General features: G+C 38.2%; 1 protein-coding gene across 1 annotated transcript in view; it reads left to right on the forward strand.

The window, feature by feature from the left end:
- The first annotated feature begins 3,735 nt into the window (after positions 1 to 3,735).
- Positions 3,736 to 23,735, forward strand: part of ELP4 (elongator acetyltransferase complex subunit 4) — a 157,934-nt gene continuing 137,934 nt past the window's right edge. Inside the window, exons 1-2 of the mRNA XM_050897013.1 lie at positions 3,736 to 3,907; positions 9,833 to 9,868. Of these exons, the coding sequence (XP_050752970.1) occupies positions 3,736 to 3,907; positions 9,833 to 9,868 (208 nt within the window). The remainder of the gene's footprint in view (positions 3,908 to 9,832; positions 9,869 to 23,735) is intronic.

Consider the following 23,735-nt stretch of genomic DNA (forward strand, 5'->3'; position numbering starts at 1 on the left):
TTACAATGAGCTGAGTATGACCACAGTCAGTTGCCATAGCTCAGCTGACAAGAAGTAACTTGCTAAGACATTTCCTGATCACTTGCAATCATCTCCACGTTCTTTAGTGTCTCTTCATTTCAATTCCATCCCTAGAGCAGGAATAGTAGGACTTATCTACCTACTAATGTGTATTTGAGGATGAGGGGGGGGGTTATATAGTAGTACCTAGAATTACAATTCCTGCGGTCTTGCTTTTTGTCAGACAGCCCCTAGTGGGATCTTTTACAATGGCTGGAAATTCATCTTTTGGGAAGTGGACATGTGAACATAAGCAAACCTTTAGTATCATTCAAAGAGAGTGAAAAAGCTATTATTATTCCTGAAAATGAAACACCATTGACTTAAAAATAAAGAAATTTCCATAAAATGAGTTTCTTCTCTATTTGTCTGAAATGAAATGCAGGTAAAGTCAGATGATTTTCATAAGCACATATTCAGTTGTAAAGCTTTATTGTATTAAATACGTAAAACTTTTTAAAAAATTACATCTTTGAAAATAGCTTATTTCCACCTGTTTTCTAAATCAGTAGGACTTTAACTGTACCCATCATCTTAAAATGTGACAGAGGAAAAGTGAACATCACAAACAGAACTACTACAATACTTAACATTCAGTTCTTACACTGAAAAACTATTTCTACTTTTCCATATTTTTTGTAATATCTGAAACAGTCTCTCCTGTTATAAGTTATAATGTAAGAGACAGTTTCTCTGTATTTCAAAGGATGTCAACTCATAAAATTTATAACAAAAAAAAATGACTTTATTTAAAAACACATGAAATTCTGAAATAGCCACGAGGTTCACAGTCAGCAAGAGCCAGAAGGTTCAACTGCCCCCTCCCCACTGTGTGTATATGCCCTTTTCCTTATCGCATCAACTCAGCAGTATGACACAAAATTAAACTATTAAGAAAGTCAATAGATAGTTCCAAGTCAGATTAGTGAGCTGAATCAGCTCAAGAAAGGATCTGACAAGCACCAGGGTTTGTTGGGCTGGAAGCAGAAGAGGAAAAGGAAATGAGACTCCCTCTTTTAGCAACGCTGATCTATTGTATCAGTTCAGGAGACATTGAGATTTCCTGTAAACTTGCACTTTATGCAAGAAATTCTAAAAAGGACCACAGCACAAGTATTCCCAACTGCAAAATACTTTCATTATGTGGGCTCCAAAATGAAAGAGAGAAAAAAAAAAAGTTATTTAGCCTCTAGTTTTAATTGCCCTGTAGCAAAATGAGGTAAGAAAAAGGAAAAATGTATAAAAACTACCTGTCAGAGAAGTAGTAATGAGAAATGGAAGAACAAAAGAGAGGGCTCAGCCCTGGATGTATACTTACGCCTATTCTGTAAAGTTAATGCAACTTATATATTTTATTTAAAACACAAGCAAGGAAATAATTCGTCTCACTGAAGTAACAAAAGGAAGTGTACTGCTTGGAATGGGGGAAAAAAAATAATCACTGAGACAAAGTGCATGTAGTACATAATTCCATTCTTTTTCTGATAGGTAAGTGGTGACTTATCAAAGATACCCTCATTGGGTTAGAAGCATTCTAAAATAAGTTCTCTAATAGATATACTGCAACTTTTAATAGTGTTACACACATCTGCAAGCACTCATATCTGAAATATTTAGGTATCTGGACTCTGGAACGACAGTACAGTAAAAAATAGAAGAGCTGATGTGATGTTTTAAAAGTGGAGAACTCTCTCCTCACTCAATTATACAGAATTCACACCATAGGATCCCACTGACAATAAGAGATTCTTGAACTCTTTTAAAAGAATTGTGAATTACGCTTTATGCCTGTATTTTGTTAAAGTCTTTCCTATTCCAGATATTCACAAATCATTAGTCAGATCCTACAGAAGTGACATTTAATAGGTATATTTACTTCTTGCCATGTTTTTAAATGTGTCCTTCAATTTTTTCCTCTAAAGACAAATACTTCTAACTTTCACTGAACAATAATCCGCATTTGAAATTAAGTATTTATTATTCAATATTTCACAGTTTAGCAGCAAATATAAAACATTAAGACAACCTCTTGATACTCATGATAAAGATCGTAAACTGTCCACTGCTTAACATGTAAAGAAGCTTGGCCAGCAGCAAAACAAATGCAATTTCACCAGATAGGAAGACATAATACTGAAACTTCATGCTGCTGAGTTTGAATTTGATATGAAGGAAAAACTTTGAGGTTCAGGATTGTCAACATATTGTTGCTCTTTCTTGCTGTTCGTATTTAATACGAGAATTATTTTTTTTCCTCAATTAGAAAAAAGACAGGCTCAAGAACCACAGGTGTTCAAAAACCATGGTTTATAGCAATAACAAAAATCATTCATTGAAAACAAAGATTGAGAGTGGGGAATTATAACATTAGAGCCTCATTAGCACATCCTGCTATGTGCAAATGTCTTCAAGTAGCTTGGGATGCATCTGAAACACCAATAGATTAAAAACAAATACACAAATACTTGTGATAGTGGCTATTCTATATGGTCATAGAGATTTCTCTTAAATTCAGGGTACTATAACATAAAGTGTTGATTTACAAAGCAAGCATACTAAAATTTTTCATTAAGATAAAAATTATTTTAATGTCTTTATATATAACAAGAACAGAAAAGGAAACATCAAGTTCAGATATCTCCCCAATTTTTACATACACTCAGTTTAGGGCAGTTGTTTGCTGCCATGTACAAGGCCACAGGCTACTATCCATAAATTGCTAATAAAGAGTAAAGGACATGCTAATCTTCCAAAATACACAAAATAACTTTCGATGGTATTAGCAACTAATTCAACAATAAATGCTAATGGAGCACAGAAGTTACATTTCTCACATAAAGCAACTTTTTCTGCTATAGCTCTTGGCTTATAGCGTGGTCCAGAGCCATCACATTGATGCAAGATCTTGCTTCCAAGTGAGGTCTTAAATAATACATTTATTACAGCTCCGCGGCTATTTACAAACAAGAGAGGGACTCCAAGCATACTTATATACTGTGTTACATACAGTTACTTAAATACCGTGAGAAAAAAAAAAAAAGAGCATTTTACAAATACTTTTTCCTTCCTATTCACGCCCAGGCTCGCACAGAAAAAGAAAAGCTTTTTTTGAAGAGGGTGATGCCGACGGTGCGGCACAGAGACTGACGAGGTAACTCAGGGGTGCACAGACCAGGCGAGCCTCTCCCTTCACGACTCACTCTGCTTCACGCCTTACTGACACCTCGGGCGTCCCAACCCGCACCCCGCACCCCCCCCCCGGAGAAGAAAGCGGGGTTTTCCCCGCCGCAACGCGGCCGGCGAGGCCGAGTCAGCAGCGCTGGCACCGCACTACCCACGCCTCCTCACGCCGGCCCCGCGCCAGGGCGGGACGAGACCCGGCCGCCGCCGCCGCCTCCCGGTACCGGCCCCCTCAGCCCCGGCCGGAGCTCTGGGACCCAGCCGAAGCGGGACCCCACGCCCTCCGGCCCGGACCAGGCCGATCCCGCCACACTCACCTGCCTGCTCGCTACCGGGCGCCCCAGCCCTTTCCCCGCCCCTTTAGCCCGGGACGTGCAAACAACGCGGTCTCCCATTGGATAGCGGGTTTCCCATGCCGCTTTCCCACTGGTGGAGAGGAAAGGGCTTGATTCTTCCCGGCGTCCTCTTGCTCCTGTCAACCGACAGGCAGCCGAGATGGCGGCAGTCCCGGCGGCTGGCGGGGCGGCGCGGGGCCGCGGGGCCACCAGCTTCCAGCGGAAGGCCGCGGCCGGCAGCCGCCTGGCCGCTATCGCGGGCACTCGGCCTTCCGTTCGCCACGGGCAGCTGCTGCTCTCCAGCGGGCTCCCCTCCCTGGACTGTGTGCTAGGTTGGTGGGGAGCGGGACCTGGGACCCGGCTGCCGCCCCTCCCCCCCGCCCCCCCTCCGCCCGCCGGCCCTCTCCTTTGCCAGGCCCTGCCTGTCATTTACCTTCCGTGACCCCGCAGCTACTCCCACAGGCTTTTCCTTCCTCCCCACAGTTCCCGGGATTGGGGGGAGGATGGGGGGGGGGGGGAGAGAGGAAGGGGCAAAGCAGGATCCGTTTCCCGCCTTGAGCCCCCCCCCCGCACCCGTGTGAGGAGGAGGGAGGAGGCACAGGCAGGTGCGCCTGCTTTGTAGCCTGCTTGCGGAGGAGAAAATTGCCATTTACCGTTCATTTCAATCGGTTTAAGCAACCTTTCTAGAGTGGAAAGCTACTCTGTAAATTTACTTGGTAGCACATTCCTGTCATATTTCAAACTGGCACGGTAAGGGGTCTGAAGTTTTCGGTTTTGAAAAACGTGTTTGCTGAATTAATTCGTAGTTGAATGTGGTGTAGTTCTGGTTCTTCAGTATGGCAATTTTTAGGATGCGTTTGACCATAAGACTGGATTCTCAGTGTGTCTTTTCTGTCTTGCTCACCACTGCTACATCATTATAAATGCCCCGTTTAGATAAGTTACACTGGTGTGACGCTGTTCTTACTGTCTGTGAATCTGCTTTTGCCTACTGTCAGTGTCAAGATGCAAGATAGTTCCTTGGACTGATCTGTTGTGACCATTGCTTTGTTATAATCTGTGGCATGAACTAGCACCATTTACCTGGATTGGGAACTAATTCATTTCACTGGTATAAACAGCATTTTTTATCTGTATGCACTAGGGCTGCATGATCCTTTTACTAACTACTGATACAGTTGCAGTACATCTTCAGTGTACATAGATGGGACGACTTTTAGGTGAGGAAGGCTTGACTTTAGCTTTGTTCATTCATCCTTGGAAGAGTACGTGGATTATAGGAATATACCACTTTTCTTTCTAAGGATATTCTGTATGAGTAATGATAAATATAAAAGTTGTATCCATTTTATAAAGAAGTTTTTGCAGCCTGTGTCTCTTAAGGAGAATCACATTGCGTCTTGTGTGTGTGTGTGTCTGGTAGTGAACACCTGCACTTTCATCAGGGATTGGCATCCTTGTGGAGAAAGCTCTTCCTCCTTAAGAGACAAGTATTTCATTAAGTGAATGTAATTTGTGAAACCCTTTAATTGCATAAATATAAGATTTGCGTTGAATATTCCAGTTCTTCTTCATATTCCCTTTTATAAACAGTGGATTTTGCACAGCATGCGTCAGAAGGTGTAGACAGCTCCCATGGTGGCAGTCTCCTAAATGTCCAGGCACTTGCTAACATAATTAGTGGTTTGTCATGGAAACTGGGGACACTTCTTCCAGTAAACCCAGGATCCCCTCTAAAGTATCTTTTCCTTGTCTTTTAAATATTCAGTAATTTCCTGACCTTAACAAGTTTTACCCTTGAACATCAAGGAAGTTCTTCAACCCTAGGAACAGCAACTTTTGAAAATACTTTTAAGATGTTTTTTGAGTTGTGGCATCTTTGAAAAACTGGAAAACTCTCTATTCCTATGTTAAATCTGTAACCTCCTAGCCCTTAAAGCACTGATTTCTGGAGTGGGTAGGCCAGGAAAGACACATGCCAAACATGCTGTACTATAATAAAATTCCCATTGATACCAGGCATTGTTGGAGACAGACCACCCACCTAGGTGGACCTGTACAGAATCATTGATTTTGGAGGCTGGGGAGGGACCTCAGGAATTCATCCACTGCAGTCTTAAAGCAGGCTCAGCACTGAATTCAGAGTTTGTTGCTCAGGGCTTTGTCCAGTTGAGTCTTGAAAATCTGCAATGGCAGAGATTTCACAGCCTCTCTGGACAACCTGGTCCAATGCTTAATTATCTTTGGAGGGAATTTTCTTTTTCCTTATATCCACTTGGAACTTTTCCTGTTTCAATTTATGCCTGTTGTTTCTTGCCCTCCCACTGTGCACCTCAGCAAAGAGCTCAACTGTCTTCTCAGTAGCTTCTCTTAGGTACCAGCACACTGCTATTAGGTCTTACTCTCTTCTCCAGGTTAAACAAGCCCAGTTCCTTCAGCCACTCCGCTTGGGTCATTTGCCCGATCTTGGTTCCCGTCTGCTGGACTCACTTAAGCTTATCTTTACTTCTTTCTTGTACTGAGGGGCCCAAAACTGGATGTTGTATTCCAGATGTGATCTAATGAGTGCTGAGTGAAGGGGAGTAGTCACATGCTTTGACCAATTGACTGAGCTTCTGTTGATGCAGCCCACTATGCTGGTGACTGTAAAAGTATTGTACTTGGTCTCCTTCATGTCTTTTGGATGTGTGTGGAAATGCTTCATGAATGTCTTGCAGAATGCTGTTTATGTGTTTCTTAAAGAACGCTGTTACATTTTTTCTTTCATCTTGCCCACTAGCAGTTAAATAATTGACTGTACAAAATATTTAATTTTATTGTCACCAGGGACTGAGGATAAACCTTTTTGTATAAATTCCCAATGGAAGTTACTATAAACTGTTTTAGTCTGGTATTTTTCATAGACATGTTTTTTAACGGTCACCAGGCAGTCTTCTAGGTCTTTCGCTTTGGGCTTGGATTTAAGTTTGCCTTGTCCAGAAGCTGCAACCCAGGTACAGTATTATTTGCCAGACATGAAGTTATAGCTTACGAATAAGTGTGAGTAAGGGAAAGCCTGGTGTTATCAGACACAGCTCTAATTAGAAACTTTGGAAGAGAGGAAAAGGCGGAGGGTACATGGGGGAATTTCTTTTACCCTACAGCTACTGGCTGATTTGTTACATTATTGTTGATCGCTAGCTCTTCTTAATAAATGCATTTCCTTTCAAAAAGAAGTGGTAGATAAGTGCTGGATTTCAAATGCCATGTTGCCATTAAGGCACTCTTTACATTTCCAGGCTTTATATTCAAGTTTACTTTCAAGGTTTATAGACCATATATGCTTGATTGTACCGAAGCAGTTCTCTGTAATGAGCTGTAACTATTGTGTAATATAATCATCACATGCTTGGTATTGAATGTTTTGTTTCAAGCTGCTTGAAAAAAGGTCGCAGATATGCTTTGAAAACAATGGGGGCACTTCTCAACTTGCAAAGTTTGTTGTGTTTCTGTCCATAAGATCTTAAATCTCATTGCTGTAAGTAGCAATGTGGAAAGTTACGAGTCTTGCTTAGTTGTTTACATGCCTTAGATACTGGCAAAGAAAAATTAAAATAGCAAAATTAGAAAGAATTACAAGTTCACAGCAGTTTTCTTGGGAAACTTGAAGATTTTACCTCTTCCTTTTGGTTCTGTCAGCATTCTTGCTACTTTTTCCTGTCGTCTGTTTTTTGCTTAATTTACTATTACTGTTGCTCATTGTAATATGAATATGTAACCATGGTAACTGCAATAGTTTTACGTTCCATCTAATAGAATACACTTGTTCAAACTGTTCACTACATCTGATAATGTAAAGCCAATCCTCTGACCTGAGTTTGCCTTTAGCAACCAGGGTATGTGCACATATGTTACAACTCTGGCTTGTAGAAAGAGACAATACAATTGATGATCTGAAAATATAGCTTGTGAGAATTTTGACTGCGCTGACATACTGTATGACAAACAAATTCTGTCTTGTGCAAGCAATTTAAAAGCAGAAGAGACACTACTTCTCTGATGGCTACAAGTGAGCTTTTTATAACCAAGATTTTAAGTCCTTATTGCCATGAGGTAATACATTACTTAGGGCTGTTTTGATTGTCTTTTCTATGTCAAGCTATGATTTGGTAAAATCTCATAATTTTGAGCTTTTTTTTTTTTCTATGTGCAGTGTAGAACATATGCTAGTTTTAAACAACTGTTGTTAGTAACCCATGTGTTCTGTCTGCCTGAACAATTGAATGCAGTGAATATTAGAAGCATACTTTGTATCAACCATCTGTATGATTTCTGATTTTGGTCTTTTTTTCTCCTTTCCCTCATAGTACGTCTTTTGGGTTCATTTGCATTTATCTCCCAAACAAATAGAGTGAAACAAAAATTGGTGGATTAGAACATGGGGATTTCATGAGTGATTCTAACTTTCCGATAAACAGTACTTATAGTTGGGTTTCTGTAAAATATCTAGGAAATGCTTGATTACTTGATAAGCTTGCCGTAAATATTGAGGCATTTGTACATCTTGACTCAGGAGCATAGCTTAAAAACTCTGTGATGTGTTGAACTACAACTATGAAGTTAGTAGCTGACTAGACATTTGCACTGTGATGTACTGCTCAAATTGTACATCATGATGTGATGACAAAGTGATTCTGTTGTGGTTTTAATTCAGGTGTTATTATGCAAAAATATTAGCACTTTTTGGCCTATGGGAGAGCAATTTGCTTTTTCTCTTTGTTCTGGGTATATATCAACATTACAGGTGCTACAGACATTCATAGTCCCACCAGCAGAGCTAAAGATTAAGAAGTTGATCCAATCCCTATTGGAATCAATTTCAAGTGAAGTTTAATGAGCTCTTAAATTGATAGACTGAATTATCCTGTTCACTAGAGTCCATCTATGCGGTCCAGAATTGACTTCTTTTATCAAGAGCTTTGGATATTGTGCTGATGTGATTCAGTTTGCTCCTAACTTGCTTTAAAAGCAGTATGTAATTGCAGAAGACATAAACAGCATACTGCAGTTTCCTTCATGCAAAACACTGCAATAGGCTAGTTACATCTGGCCATCTGAACACTTTCAGGAATTTTTAGCTTTCCTGTCACAGTTCTATATGATTACTCAACAAAACATTTGTAGTCTGATTTCAAGTTATTCCACTATTTTCAGTCTTGAAATTCAGATTATAAACCAGTTTACTCTTCACCTAAAATAAAATATGAATTCTTCTTTCACCGTCTTTGTAAAAATTCCTTCTTGGGACAACCATTTAAACCACTGTTACATAATTATGCTTGCTGTCTCTTTGAGGAGGAAATAAAGCAGTCAGGATGGGAGTTCATAGATTATTTTTTTTCTGGTCCTCCACACTGTTGAGATCAATGGGATAGGAATCTATGTATCAGAACATATTGGGAGTATTCTTTTCTGTCTATTATTCATTCAGTCATCTGTGATTGGAACATAAGCATTAATTGTAATTGTTTAAGCAAAAAGAAAGAAAAACAATAGTGGCCATGTATAAATCTGTCAAAATGTATTTTTATTTTTGAACAAATATTTCAATCAACTGCATTCATAGAGTTGTTTTTATGTCCAAGACATACTATAAAAGACTTTAATAGTATTTTTTATTTTCAGATGTGTGTTATGATGTTTATGATCTGTCATTCCGGGTTTCATTGGGTGAAATCCTACCTGTCTTATTGCCATATCTGTTTTCAGTAATAAGATAAAAACCAGTGGAGCCAGGATTTTCCCTCATTGACTTGGGTGGGAATTTGCTAGCCTCTTAGTAGGTCACTTTACATACATGGTTCTTGGTACAAAGGAATATCCCTTGGTAGTGATTAATAAGGATTTAATCTGGAGAATGTTTACTCACTTGAGTTATCCAAGTAAAAATTCACTGGCTCAGACCATACATCATTATTGTAGTACTTGAGCGTAGTTGCGTAGAGCTCGGCAGGATCTTTTTACCACAATGATGATAGTACAGTATATTGTGAAAGTAATTGTAATGTGTAATATATAATTACATGTAATGTATAATTATTTCATAATAGAGAATTGTAGGAAGTATTGCAAAGGTAATTAAAATGTTGTTCACTTTTATATTTTTAAATTCCCCGTTATCACCTTTCTTTGACTTATAAACTAAGAAAACTTAATTGTTCTCTAACATAGTATTAAAATGTAGTCTTACTTTATTCTTCATTTTGTTTTGTTTCCAGGTGGAGGCATAGCTGTTGGAACCCTTCTTCTTATTGGTTAGTATAGAATATATAGATACTTAAAACCATATTCTGATGTGTTTTCCTCGTTTTAATGTATTTATCAGATAACCTGTCTTTTCATTGTTTTTCAAACTCAGACTTTAAGAAAGTATAACTCTCAAGCCCCTTCACTTTGGATAGCCTTCAGACTAGACTGTTGTCGATTTCAAGAATTACTGGAGGTGGATCGAAACCTTACTTTTAGGCAGGTTTGAGCCCCCAGGAAGAATACCACCGAATTCTGTTTGAAAGCAGGACGTTTACCAAATTTCAGGACTTTTTAGGAAAATTTTCGAATTATTTAAGATCTTTTGAACTACTTGATTTCCTGTAAGATTCAGACTGTTTATCATCACAAAGGTTTGGGGTTTTTTTAATTTGGCTTTCTGAGGAAGATATGAAATACAGAATCTTTTAATCTTTTGGTTGCCAGAATCAATTAAGAGAAAGCTGATAGAAGCCTGCTTTCTGTGAGCAAGTGGATGAGGCACACTGAGATAATTAAATAGGTTACAACAGAATTCCCTTTGCAGACTACATTGAAACTGTCTGGTAACATGTCTCCACTGCAGCTGAGATGCCCAGCTTTCCTTTCTATTTAAAGTGTAGCAAAGGGGAAGAGGACTATTGCACACATATATCTTGTCTTCATATCCCCAGGGTACGTACTGGACTTAGAGCCAAGAAACAATTCCCAGGCCCCTCAGTTTAAGCATAGCAGCCAAAACCACAATTGTGAGGGAAGACTAACTTCCTAGAAGTTAGTCTTGTAGGTGCTTACAGTTTCAGCATATAAGTAAAGATGATGGTTATTGCAGAAGAGAAACTGAAGAAGATACCATCTGATTTGTCGTATCAGTTCATTAATCCTGGGCTTCTAAGGATACAAAACTACTTCAAAATGATGTAAGGGCTGAATGGTGATAGAAATGTCTTTTTTTTTCCTGTTTTAATTGTTTATCAGATTAATGGTTCTTATGAGAAACTTTCAAGCTTATTACTTTCCTAGCAAACAGAACTGATATTACGGGAAAAAATGAAAGATTATTAGAATAACACCTGTAGTTATGTGGAAGACATCTGCATCTGTGTGCTGGTTTCAGCTGGGATAGAGTTAATTTTCTTCCTAGTAGCTGGTATAGTGCAGTGTTTTGGATTTAGTAGGAAAATGATGTTGATAACACACTGATGTTTTTAGTTGTTGCTAAGTAGTGTTTATAGTAAGTCAAGGATTTTTCAGCTTCTCATGCCCAGCCAGAAGAAGGCTGGAGGGGCAGAAGAAGTTGGGAGGGGACACAGCCAGGACAGCTGACCCAAACTGGCCAAAGGAATATTCCATACCACATGGCATCATGCCCAGTATATAAACTGGGGGGAGTTGGCCGGGAGGGGTGGATCGCTGCTTGGGAACTGACTGGGCGTCGGTTGGCAAGTGGTGAGCAATGGCATTGTGCATCACTTGTTTTGTATATTCTAATTCTTTTAGTGTTATTATTGTCCTTTTTTTTAATCATTATTATTATTATCATTATTATTATTTTCTTCCTTTCTGTCCTATTAAACTATCTGTATGTCAGCCCACGAGTTTTACTTTTTTTCTATTCTCTCCCCCATCCCCCTGGGTGGGGTGGAGTGAGCGAGCGGCTGCGTGGTGCTTAGTTGCCAGCTGGGGTTAAACCATGACTATCTGTAATCTGTGTTCACGTCTTAAATAGTATAACTATTTAAATACTACTTTTTGATACCAAATTGCTGGAACAGAGAACTAGGACCCTAGGGACAACAGATCTAGCTCTTAGCTTTCCAGTCACTGCAATTTCTCAGAACTGTTGGAGTCTAGAAAGTTGTGTGATTGTTTTCTCCCACTGAATAAGAGGAAAAGTACCTCAATTTCTTTTTTTGTAGGAGTGATGAAAACATATATCACATTGCAAAGCTATTTGAGATACGACAAGCAATGTCTGAGTGCCTACATAATAAGTGCCAAAAATCCTGCATTAAAGCCTTAAAAATGAATTTACTATTTTAAGTTAAAATGGTGGATTACAGGAAGACAACTGTCAATAGATTTGAAATTGGTAGGTAAAATCTGGAAGATATAAGTAAAAAAGGTGTTATTACAGATAAAAAGGTCAGTTTCTCATTGCAGAAGATTGAAAGTGTACTAAGGCACCACTTTGGCTAAATCCTGAGCTTTTGAATGCCTCACAGGTTGTTAAGGATCAGTGCAAAATTGTAAAATGGGAGTGTAGAGACAAAATCTGGAAAACTCAGGTACAGAGTAAGATACAACTAGCAAGACTTATCAAGAGCAATACAGATTTTTCTTAAGTACCTCAATAGTTGTGAGAAGCCCAAGAGAAGGGCTGTTTGTTTACTTGACAAAGTGGAAAAGCTAGTCATAGTTGATATTGAGAAAGGGGAAATTTTTAAGAATTTTTGTATTAATCTTTACCCAGAAGGAGCGCTGAAATCTCATGATTTTCATAATTGAGAACAGCGACTAGATTTCAGCTTTGCCTAGGGAAAAAGCAGACTAGTGTATGCCTAGGTGATTTGGGTGGTTTGAAATAGATTGTGCCTGCAGAGTATTTTAAGAGCTTGCTGATGAAGTGTTAGGACCATTAGTGTTTATGAGAACTGGTACAGGACAGTGAAGGAAAGAAAGAACTGGAAGATTAGAAAATACAAATACAGTTTCTATTTATGAATGCTGTTGGAGGACTCACTGAATTGCAGGCCTTGAACTATAGTTCAAAAGAAAACAAGGATTGTGATGGGTTGACCTTGCCTGGATACCAGATGCCCACCAAGCTGCTCTATCACTCCCCCTCCTCAGCTGGACAGAGTTAGAGAAAGTATAACGAAAGGCTCGTGGGTGGAGATAAGGGCAGGGGGAGATCATTCACCAATTACCGTCACAGGCAAAACAGACTCGACTCAGGGAAATTAATTTAATTTATTGTCAATCAAATCAGAGTAGGGTAATGAGAAATAAAACCAAATCTTAAAACACCTTCCCCCGACCCCTCCTTTCTTCCCGGACTTGACTTTATTCCCGAATTCTCTACCTCCTCCCCCCAGCGGCACAGGGGGATGGGGAATGGGGTTTGGGTCAGTTCATCACACATTGTTCCTGCCGCTCCTTCCTCCTCAGGGGGAGGCCTCCTCACACTCTTCCCCTGCTCCAGCGTAGAGTCCCTCCCATGGGAGACAGTTCTCCACGAACTTCTCCAACATGGGTCCTTCTCACAGGTTGCAATTCTTCACCAATTGCTCCAGCGTGGATCCTTTCCACGTGTCCTTTCCATGGGATGCAGTCCTTCAGGAACAGACTGTTCCAGCATGGGTCTCCCATGGCGTCACGAGTCCACCCAGCAAACCTACTCCAGCGTGGATTCTTCTCCACGGGGTCACAGGTCCTGCCAGGAGCCTGCTCCAGTGTGGGCTTCCCACAGGGTCAGAGCCTCCTTCAGGCATCCCCCTGCTCCGTCATGGGGTCCTCCACGGGCTGCAGGTGGATATCTGCTCCCCTGTGGACCTCCATGGGCTGCAGGGGGACAGCCTGCCTCACCATGGTCTTCACCATGGGCTGCAGGGGAATCTCTGCTGGGGCACCTGGAGCACCTCCTCCCCCTCCTTCTTCACTGACCTTGGTGTCTGCAGAGTTGTTTCTCTCACATATTCTCACTCCTTTCTCCCAGCTGCTGCTGTGCAGCACGTTTTTTTCCCCCTTCTTAAATATGTTATCACAGAGGCGCTACCACTGTCGCTGATGGGCTCAGCCTTGGCCAGCGGTGGGTCCATCTTGGAGCCGGCTGGCATTGACTTTATCAGACATAGGGGAAGCTTCTAGCAGCTTCTCACAGAAGCCACCCCTGTACCCCCCTTGCTACCAAAACCTTGCCATGCAAACCCAATACAAGGATATAAGTAGCAGCCAGTACGTTGAATAATCTTTCTGTATGAGATAATGAACTTGTGGATAGAGGATAAGCAGGACATGCCATTTATCCTCACTTTAGTAATGCTTCTGACACTATTTCAAATGGCATTCTCATAATCAAAGCTAGGAACCATACTCTGTGTTCATTTCCAATATACGTTCTTGGCATTTATAATGCAAACTAGCTTCACAACTTAAGAGATTGCCATTCCATCCTTCCCATTATATCCTTCTTGATATTCTGAAGTAGGCTTTTTACTTCCAAGAAGTTTAGTCTCCTGATCACTTGAAAGTATTTCTAGTAATATTGTTCAGAATTCATTGCATGAAATTTATGCAAAGACAAGAACATCATGTCTTTAGTGATAGGCACCAGTAGGCTAGCAGCTGTTCAGAGTGTGGCTTTTCAGCCTTAAGAAAGATTTAATCAGTAATTTTCAGTCATTTTCTGAAAGGGGTGAAAACGGTGTGGTCCCAACATTTTATCTGTGTTTACTTTCACTGTGGAATGACAGCCATCACTTGGGAGACTGCATTTGTATCTAGAATTTTGGTTAAATATTTTGAATTGTTGCAATATTTTGAATTACTCTTAACACTAAAGAACCTAACAGTGAGATCTGGGGAGAACTTACTTGAAATCTGTTTTAGCCACTATTGGGATTACAACATGTTATCTTTTGTTGGTATAGGGCTCGTGAACCTGCACTAGAGGCTGAACAGCCTTTTCTGTGAGCAAAGTAATTGCTCTTATTATGACTTGTTGTTACTTTAAGGCTAGTTTTTATTTCTCCATTTTATCCATCATTAGAGACAGGTGTTGCTGTCTCACTGAATCTTAGAAAAATCTTGATTTTTACGTGAAGTGTATAAATTAGTGTATGTTGTGGTACAGATTAAGTAATTTGAATAGTTGCCTGCCAGAAAATATAACTGGTGTTACCTAATCCCATATAGGCCACCGTTTGTGTAATGGCTACCATTTAAGTTCAGATTTTTTGAGAAAACTGAATTGATACAGCAGTTCACTATTGTTGAAAGTTGTCCAAATCCTTCTTCCCGTTCTTGGCTGTGCAATCTTGTTATTCCTTGCGCTGGTGCTAGTGCTTTTCAACTCTCAGCTCTCCCAAGTTGACAGAAAACTCACTCAGTTAAAGAGTGGAGACTTTTCTGTCTGTTTAGTGACCTGAATCAGCTCACTAACATGCGAGATGAGTACCACAGCCACCACAAGGGAAAGAAGGACTGCACAGTGAGGACTAGGAGAGAAAGTAGGTGGCCTTTTTCAAGGCAGAAAGTGCCAGTTAAGCTTAATTTTCTCATGAAATTTCACCCAAATTTCTGTGAATTGAGGAAAAATGATAGAAGTTTTATCTCTTACTGCTTTCAGTTAAGATCTTACTTTTCTCACTCAGTTTGAGAAGAGCTGCAATCTTGCCATGGACAAAGGAAGAAGAAAAAAAATGTTAGAACCTATCATATTTTACACAGATCAGAGATTATGAAACTAGATGAGTTTTGTTTTGTCTTCCCATTACAATATTCACTGCCCCTTCCAGTAGATGAACTGGGTGTCATCAAATGAACTTACTAGCTGGAAAATTGTCATTAAACAAAAGAAGGTTGTTCTTCAGGCAGTATGCAATTAAGTGGTGGAATACTTCACCGTAGGGTGTTGTGGATATAAAAAAAGAATCATGGTCTCAGTGGGAAACTGGGCAGCTTGAGGGAAGAGAAAGCCATTTGCATTACTAGGTTAGTGGATACCAAGTCCAGCTAAGGAAGTCCTTGAGCTACAAATGGTGGAAGGCTGAGCAAGTGCTTGGGTGAAGGATCACGTTTACTTGTTCAGTTCTTATTACCTCTTCCTAAATATCTGCTTTTGGCTACTGTTGAGCGTAGGGTTAGCTATCCATTTGATCTGACCTTAATAGCACCAGATGAAGCGAGTACAAAGGCAGTGAGCTTTGTGTTCCAATGAAAGAGATGACAAGACTCAATGATTTGAAAATGATAGGATTTTTACCTGAATTTTTTTCCCCCTCCTCTGAGTGCATAGCTGGCAGTACTCAGTGGTGGGTTTTAATTTACTTATCCCCTATGTTCGTTGTTTATTTGTGATCTGATATTTGTCCTGGTTTCGGCTGGGACAGAGTTAATTTTCTTCTTAGTAGCTGCTACAGTGCTGTGTTTTGGATTTAGAGTGAGAATGATGTTGATAACACTCCGATGTTTTAGTTGTTGCTAAGTAGCACTTATCTTCAGCCAAGGACTTTCCAGTTTCCCGTGCTCTGCCAGTAAGCAGGTGTGCAAGAAGCTGGGAGGCAGCAAAGCCGGGGCAGCTGACTTGAACTAGCCAAAGGGGTATTCCATACCATGGAACGTCATGCCCAGTATATAAACAGGGGGGAGTTGGCCGGGAGGGGCGGATTGCGGCTCGGGAACTAACTGGGCATCGGTCAACGAGTGGTGAGCAATTGCATTGTGCACCACTTGCTTTGTATAGTTTAATTCTTTTAGTATTGCTATTGTCATATTATTATTATTATCATTATCATTGTTTTTCATTCCTTTCTGTCCTATTAAACTGTCTTTATCTCAACTCATGAGTTTTTTTTCCTGATTCTCTCCCCCATCCCAGGGGTGGGGGGGGGCAGTGAGCGAGCGGCTGCGTGGTGCTTAGCTGCCGGCTGGGGTTAAACCACGACAATATTAAACTTAGCTTCACAGAAACACGAAGGAGAATCTCTTTTAGATTTGAAAGCTAATTTTTTCCCCAAATAAGACTTACCATATATTATTCTGAAACATGTAATTATATACAAAAAGTCTTAAAGTAAGAACTATATTTATTCATGACTCATTAGTCTAAAAATTTTTTGACTAATTTTTAAAGTTGGTGCAGGTAGAATTGTAACTGCATTGTTAGAATATCCTGTCAGTATACAAAAAAATTCTGTCATGAGATTAGTCTAGGCAAGCTTAATATTATACAGGATTGAAGCTGTCAGTGATAAACCTCCTAGGAAGATCTTTCTGCGTTGTACTCCAAGTGTTATAAAAAGGTTAAATTCTTCCCCCTTCCTTCAACATTCTCTAAGGCAAGAATAAATTGCATTACTTTTAGCTTAGCTCCCCTTGCAAATTAAATGCTCATCTTCATTATTTGACACATTATCTTGGTTAATTTAACCAAATAATAGTAGATTCAGGGTATTAAAATATTTATTTTAACTGTTGTGTTCTGAAGATGTGGTAGTGGCACAGGTTACTTGATAAGACTGTAAAATATTGTTTGAAATATAAGTGCACAATTTTTTTAAACTTAATTCATAATAAAAAGCATCATGATTTTCAGCTGAACTTAATTCTATAATATATTCTTTTGACATGTTTTATTTACATGAGAATTAGAGAGTTGAGGCACATGGTAGTCTCATGCAAGATCCTAGCTACTAGAGGAACTTGAAACTTTCTGGGTTTTGTTCATATAGCAAGAATGTTTTGGATTTTAACTAGTACTTTAATTTCAAAAGATCTTACTTTAATGGATTTATAAGAAGTGGTAAAACAAGCATTCTGACTCTGCATGAAATGAATTTTGAACACTGTCAAAACAGTTTGTTCAATATGAATGTGAGACCACTTGTTTGTTGTTTCATCTTAAACTGCTCCACAAGATTAGCTTTCTAGAAGAATCTCCCCTTTCAAAACAAACAAATAGTATAGCTGTTGATTAAGCACACTCCTTTCCCCCCTCCCCTCTCCGATGTACTTCAACCTGTTGTATGTCTGTTTTGCCAGCCTCAGGAAGAGTTTCCAGGAGGAGGTTATTTTGGTTTTTAAATATAAGCCTTGTTTATATAACACATTCTGCATAGTGAGTTACAGCACACTCAAATAGGTCTGTCCTGGGTACCCTATAAGAACCTATTTGTACATACCTTTAAGATGCTCTAGTTTTGACAAGGTCATTGATGACTAAATGTTTTAAAGATTATTAGTAGGAGGGTTTTTGTTGGTAGCTGAGGTCAATTATTAAAAGTTAAAGTTGTCTGGTTAAAAGCAGGTCTATACTTGTACATTCTAAGCCTTGAAGCAGTTTCAGGTACTTTAATTAGCTACTATTATTTTTGTTAGACATGCAATTTAACCTGACTGGTAAGAGCTCTCTTCACTTGTCAATATAATTGAATTTATCATCTTTTTAAAGTTGAAAAAGATAATCTCCAGAGAGGTACAAAACAGTGATTTGCTAAATATAATTATACAAAATACAAGTTACCAGAATTCACCTTCCTGAAGTATGGCCAAATGCCAAATATTGTAACTTATATGTTTGACAACTCCGTTTTGGCATGTGCTAATTAAATGTAAGTGACACAAAGTATATCCCCTCAAGCTTAGTAAATGTGGACGTTAGTAAAGTATCTTTTAAATGGAATTTCAGATTATTAAAATAATCGCATCTTATAACCTGCAGCAATTCAGAGAGATGTTTCATAGCTACAGAAAGACACACCTTAGGTCACAGTACCATACTGTAGAACTATCTGGTGAAAAAATGATCAATACTGATAGGCTATGACGGGCTTTTGGCAGCTTTAGGGCAACCTGTCTAGACTTTGTACAGAGGAAAAAAAATAAGCTATCTGTACATTACATTGTTGCAGTTTTGGTTTTTCCTCTTACAGCTCTCATCATTTTAAGCAATTATACTACAAATTATCTCTGGAGTTTTTCAAAGACCTTCATGCCGTTTAATATACTGATGTTTAAAAGGCAGCTATTATAAATATGATCTATACATATTTGTTACCTTAGGGTGGATTTTGTTCCTGACTTTTTGTTCCTCTTCAAGTTATAGTGCTTATTCTCCATCACTCTCTTGGAACATGAATACCTCTGTGCAGACAGAGTGGTTATGGCTAGAGATTTTTTCTTAAGGCCACATGTTTACATATCAATTTCTATAATTAGATGAGGTTTTTGTCCTTAATTTTTATATAAATTATGTATTTACAGTGCCTCACTCATATCTGCTCTCTATTTTGTGCCCTAGCTAAACTGCAGTGCCTTAAAATTTTGTATCTAATTCCATGACCCACTGATTTTTCTGAGTAGTAGCTGCAGACAGTCCATGCACAAAGGTGTTGAGAATGTCTCTTATGTGTTCAGTAGCCTATACAGTGTAGGGGTGAAAAGAGCCATAAATAGGAATTGGTCTTTATCCTTAGTTTTCAACATGGTTATATGTTGGAATTCATTGCACTGATACTGACAATACTGCTTTTTCTTCATGCCTATTTTAGCCATGAAAGCATGCTGTTGTGGAAAGAGACCAATGGATAATGATCACAATAAACTATTTTATTTATGTCCTTATCTGTAGGATCAGAAGAGGTTTTGTCCTGGAGACAATATGCATAACTTCTAGGTAAATAATCTCTTTTCCTTGTATAGTTTTACGCTTCACTAGTTACTCACCTGCTACTTAGCTGCAGAACACTCTTTGTTCAAAAAGAATCAGAGAAGGCTGTGGACTGTTGTGTGACTTGCAGTAACTGGACCCAGAAAAGAGTCTGCAGCTGCAAGAGTCTTATTTGTTTATGTGCCTTATTAGCTAGAAGTAAAGTTCACAATGAAGGCTGCTGACGGGACAGCTCTTTAGTATGGAGGCTAAGAATAAACATTTGGGCCAGGCTTGCCTTAAGTATTTGGCTGACTAAAACGCACTTAAGTGTTAGTTCCTACACATACAGCATGGAGGTAGTTCTTTTGGATGCAGGTGTGGTTTGGAAAAATAAAGGTAACAGTTAAGAATTTATCCTAGCCATCAAAATAGTAAGTCCAAGCGTTATCAGAAAACAAATATACTTCCAAGTATTTAATTCAATTTATCTATGAAAGTAATCAGTGAGCTACTGAAGTACCTGTGCTAAATGATTTGTTTGTTTATTTACAAGAAGAAAGCTGTACTCCTATGGTTTTGAATAGTAACGTAACTATTGAAGCCAGGATACAATGAATGCTATCAGAAAAGCCCCATATGGGTGCACTTTAGATCTTTTGAATACCACAAAAGTTTAGTGACCTAGAAATGAATCAATAAAAAGCCATCCTCTATCTGACAAATTGAAGAACTGAGGGATTCTTACAGATGCATTGACTTTAACAATTCAACATACACTGTTTGTAAAGGCTTTCTGAGACACATTTAATCCTTAGAGTACTGTAGCAGACTATGAGGTGTTTTATATTTAGATCACTCTCCAATAGTTCATTTCCTATTTTTACTGTAAGTTTACTGTTATGAAAATCAATGTAAGAAGAGTAAAGGAAAGGCTAATGCCAAAATGATGTGTCCTTACACTGAATGTAAATGTTTTTAATTTGCTAAATTGAAAAATCCTTATTGTTTTGCAAAATATGTTTTGGAAGGGTAAGGCAGTGTAAGAACCTCTGTAGTCCTGTTATATTACGAGTAAGTCTCTCACTCAACAAGATGAATTATAATTTTGGATAGGTCAGTGAAGGAGTTTATATCCCTGTTCCCCGTTGCTTCACTTCTATAGTTTGTTTTAACATTTCAGCATTTCAAATAAAATTTGAGTAAAAATTCTTCTTAACTATTACAGCCTTATTTCCTCTTAGTTTAGTTAAATAATCATCAACACACAGTATGATTTATATTTATCCATGGTTTATGGAGCTTCCGTGTTATGTTTGGCACAAAATTGAGCATGTTGTTTACTTTCTAAGGAATAATTAATACCAAAAATGATGATCCAAAAAGACTCTCTGTGTAGTTGCACACACATAGACAAACCATAAAATACTTGGACTAAATGAGATACTGGCTTATACTCCATTAAATGTCAGTTAAGTCCTGTCCATATGCGATACAACTCAGTGTTTCTGTGCCTCAAATGGTGAAGAAGGTGAACTTTAACCTGTAGATAAGAAATCAAGATTTTGGATTCATCAGGGATGATGTAAATGTTACAGCTGAGGATCCTTCCAGAGCACCTGACTAGTGTTCCTTTTCCTCTTTTGTTCAAAGGGAGGGAGGTCTAACAAAATTGTCTCCCTCCACTGACATCTGCTCCAGTGATGTGATTATATGGGAGGCTTGGTGGCTTATTTCAGGTAGCTCAGACAGTTAAAAAAAAAAAAAAGTAGATATCATGCTGTCACTTCGATTTCTAGAGGGCTTGGTTCTTAAATTGAGAGCTTCATAGATGGAGATTACCACATGGAAGTCAATATACTGTGAATAATATATTATCAATTATATTGCAGTAAACAACGAAAGCATAAATAACTAGAGAGCGCCAGCTCTTTAGGGGGCAGGAGCTGTATGTGTTCCTGGACTCCAGTTATAAGGGAGAATTACCCTGCCTATGGGTTTTATTTTCCTCTTGTTGAAGCAGTTTAAGATCTAAGCAGGCTCCAAAGACTATATTTACAAAATAAGACTGTAATACTTCTTCAAAACTTCAGATAGCATTAGTTCCACTTCTTCCTTGTGCAACTGTAGTGCTTCAGTTTTATCTGAATTGAGTCTTGTCTCCATCCTAGTCTCATACATGGATCTACATCCTCAGTCACAGCACAATTGTATGGAGCTGGGTTACTAGGAAAACAGTTCTTCAGTAACACTATTAATGGCTTTTTAAGCATGCGAGAGTAAACTATATAAAATATTTAATTAAGAGCTCCAAACTTTCAAGGAAATTTCAGTTTGTAATTCTGTAATGCTTTTGGAAATCAGTCCTGCTGAAATTTTAATAAGGAACCCAGTGCTGTCAACAGTTAAGCTTTTGTCAGTACTGTACTTTTCATGATGCTGATCTGTCCATATTTTTCACTAGACTGTTATTTTTAAAAAAGATAAATGTGTTATTGGAAGTACATTAGAAGGCTAATATGGCCTACTAAGCAGGTTAACAGTATCAAAGGTAAATTATATTAATATAATCTGAGTTCTTAAAACCATCAGACTCTACAATAAACTGGATATATCAATGGCTAGTACTAGTAGCGATAGTGTTGTAATTATTGTATTCCCTTTGGCTTATTTGGATGTCCAGTTTTATGTACTTTCCTGTCTTAGTGACTGTGTTATGAAGCATTTTCTCTATCTTGAAATGTTGCTTTAGAGTCACTTCTAGTTCATTTCTTGGGTTTAATGAAAGGGAAACTGTTAAATAAGTATTTCTCCTTAACAACAAAGTAGGTAATCTTGACGCTATATCTTCAGGGATTATTCTGAAGAAGAAAGAAGAAAGAAATGAAAGAAATAAATTTTCCAAATTTTAAGTGTATACCTTTTACCTTAAAAAAAAAAAAAGTATCCCAAATACTAAATTTAAAAGTGAAATAAAAAAAGCAGGAAATAAATTCTGTTTTGCTCAATATCTCATGGAGGATGGGAATATCTCTAGGAGAACTGTTCCTTCTCCAGTGAATTTGAAAACTTGTGGTTTGAATTTCTTTCTGTTGTTAATCTAAGCACTGAAAGTGTCAGTACTTGTGCATGGTATTAGGAGTGTACTAGGTCAACACTATTTTTCTGTGATTTGTTTCGTAAGTTTCCCCATTGCTATTAATGTTCTTTCTCCTTTTTGGATATGCATCTCCTTTCTTTTGTCCCACTCCACTTCATTGGTTCTTTTTGACTCTTGAGCTCCAAAACATACTACTCTGGTACATATCAAAGTTATATTCTTTTTGTTTTCCTTCTTTAGTATTTTTTACAAGTTAGATATGAATTACAACTTTCTTATTTTCAGCCTTTGTTAATGGCTTTGTGGTTTTGCTTTTAATATTTTCATATGTGATTTACAATAGGGAGGAAATTGTTTCCAAGTCACACAAAGAATGGATTAAGAGTCTTGTGGGTTCTGTATAAAGAAAATCTCTCTCTCTGTATTTTTCTGCCACAACATCCCTGTGTATTATCTTCCAGCAGCCAGATTAACAGACGAAAAAGTGAAACCTTACATTGTTGCATTTACTTTTCTCCCAAACAAAATATTTCAGATATCTTTCTAAATAAAAGTCAGTAATATGTTGTTCCAAAGGGCATGATCTAAAATTTTACTGGACAATTAATCAGGTAGTTATACTGTTAGGAATTTTTTTGCCTAGCATTAACGTTGCTATTGTTTATATTTCCTAAAAATAAAGAAAATCAGTGATGGTTCAAATTTCAATTATTTACTCATTCACTTCCCCCATAGTTTTGAGTATGATAAGTTTTAATTGTCTGAAGCTCATTAAGACTTTCTAATTCTGGTAATTTCTGATACTTAACTTGCAACAGAGAAGCTGAAGGAAATATTAACCTTTCTGAAGTCAGTGGGAGTTTTATTTTTATTTCAGTAGGCTAGTATTCACAATGTCTGTTAACAAGTATTGTCTCACTTCTTAAACTATAAGTTCATATGTCTTTTGAATGTGTTGGTGATTTTGCACTGGTTAGCTTTCAAAAACGGTGTTGCAAATTGTCTATTTTTTCAATATATCCATTTGTTTTGCCTACTTTTGTAGTTCTCAGTTTTCAAAGAAATGCAGATGTAAGAATGTCTCTATAAGAAATGATACCTTTATATAGCTTTAGCATGACAAATAGGATTAAATTTTGAAAAGCATCAATTAATAGATATTTTAAGCAAGTTGATTAATATTTTAAGCATTAAGAATATAAATATTAACACAGTTCTCCTAAATGAACAAAACCCTTTCCCATTAAACCATGATTTTGGTGGTCTTAGTTGATACTTATGGGAAACCTTGTTAGGAAGACAGCACTATTGCTGTATCCCATCCATATCTTAGCATCAAATACATGATTAGAGAACTATTTCTCTGGCTTGAAAAATTAGGAGTACAATATTATCCAGCATTATT

Source organism: Gymnogyps californianus, chromosome 5, assembly GCF_018139145.2.
Source record: "Gymnogyps californianus isolate 813 chromosome 5, ASM1813914v2, whole genome shotgun sequence".
Lineage (NCBI taxonomy): Eukaryota > Metazoa > Chordata > Aves > Accipitriformes > Cathartidae > Gymnogyps > Gymnogyps californianus.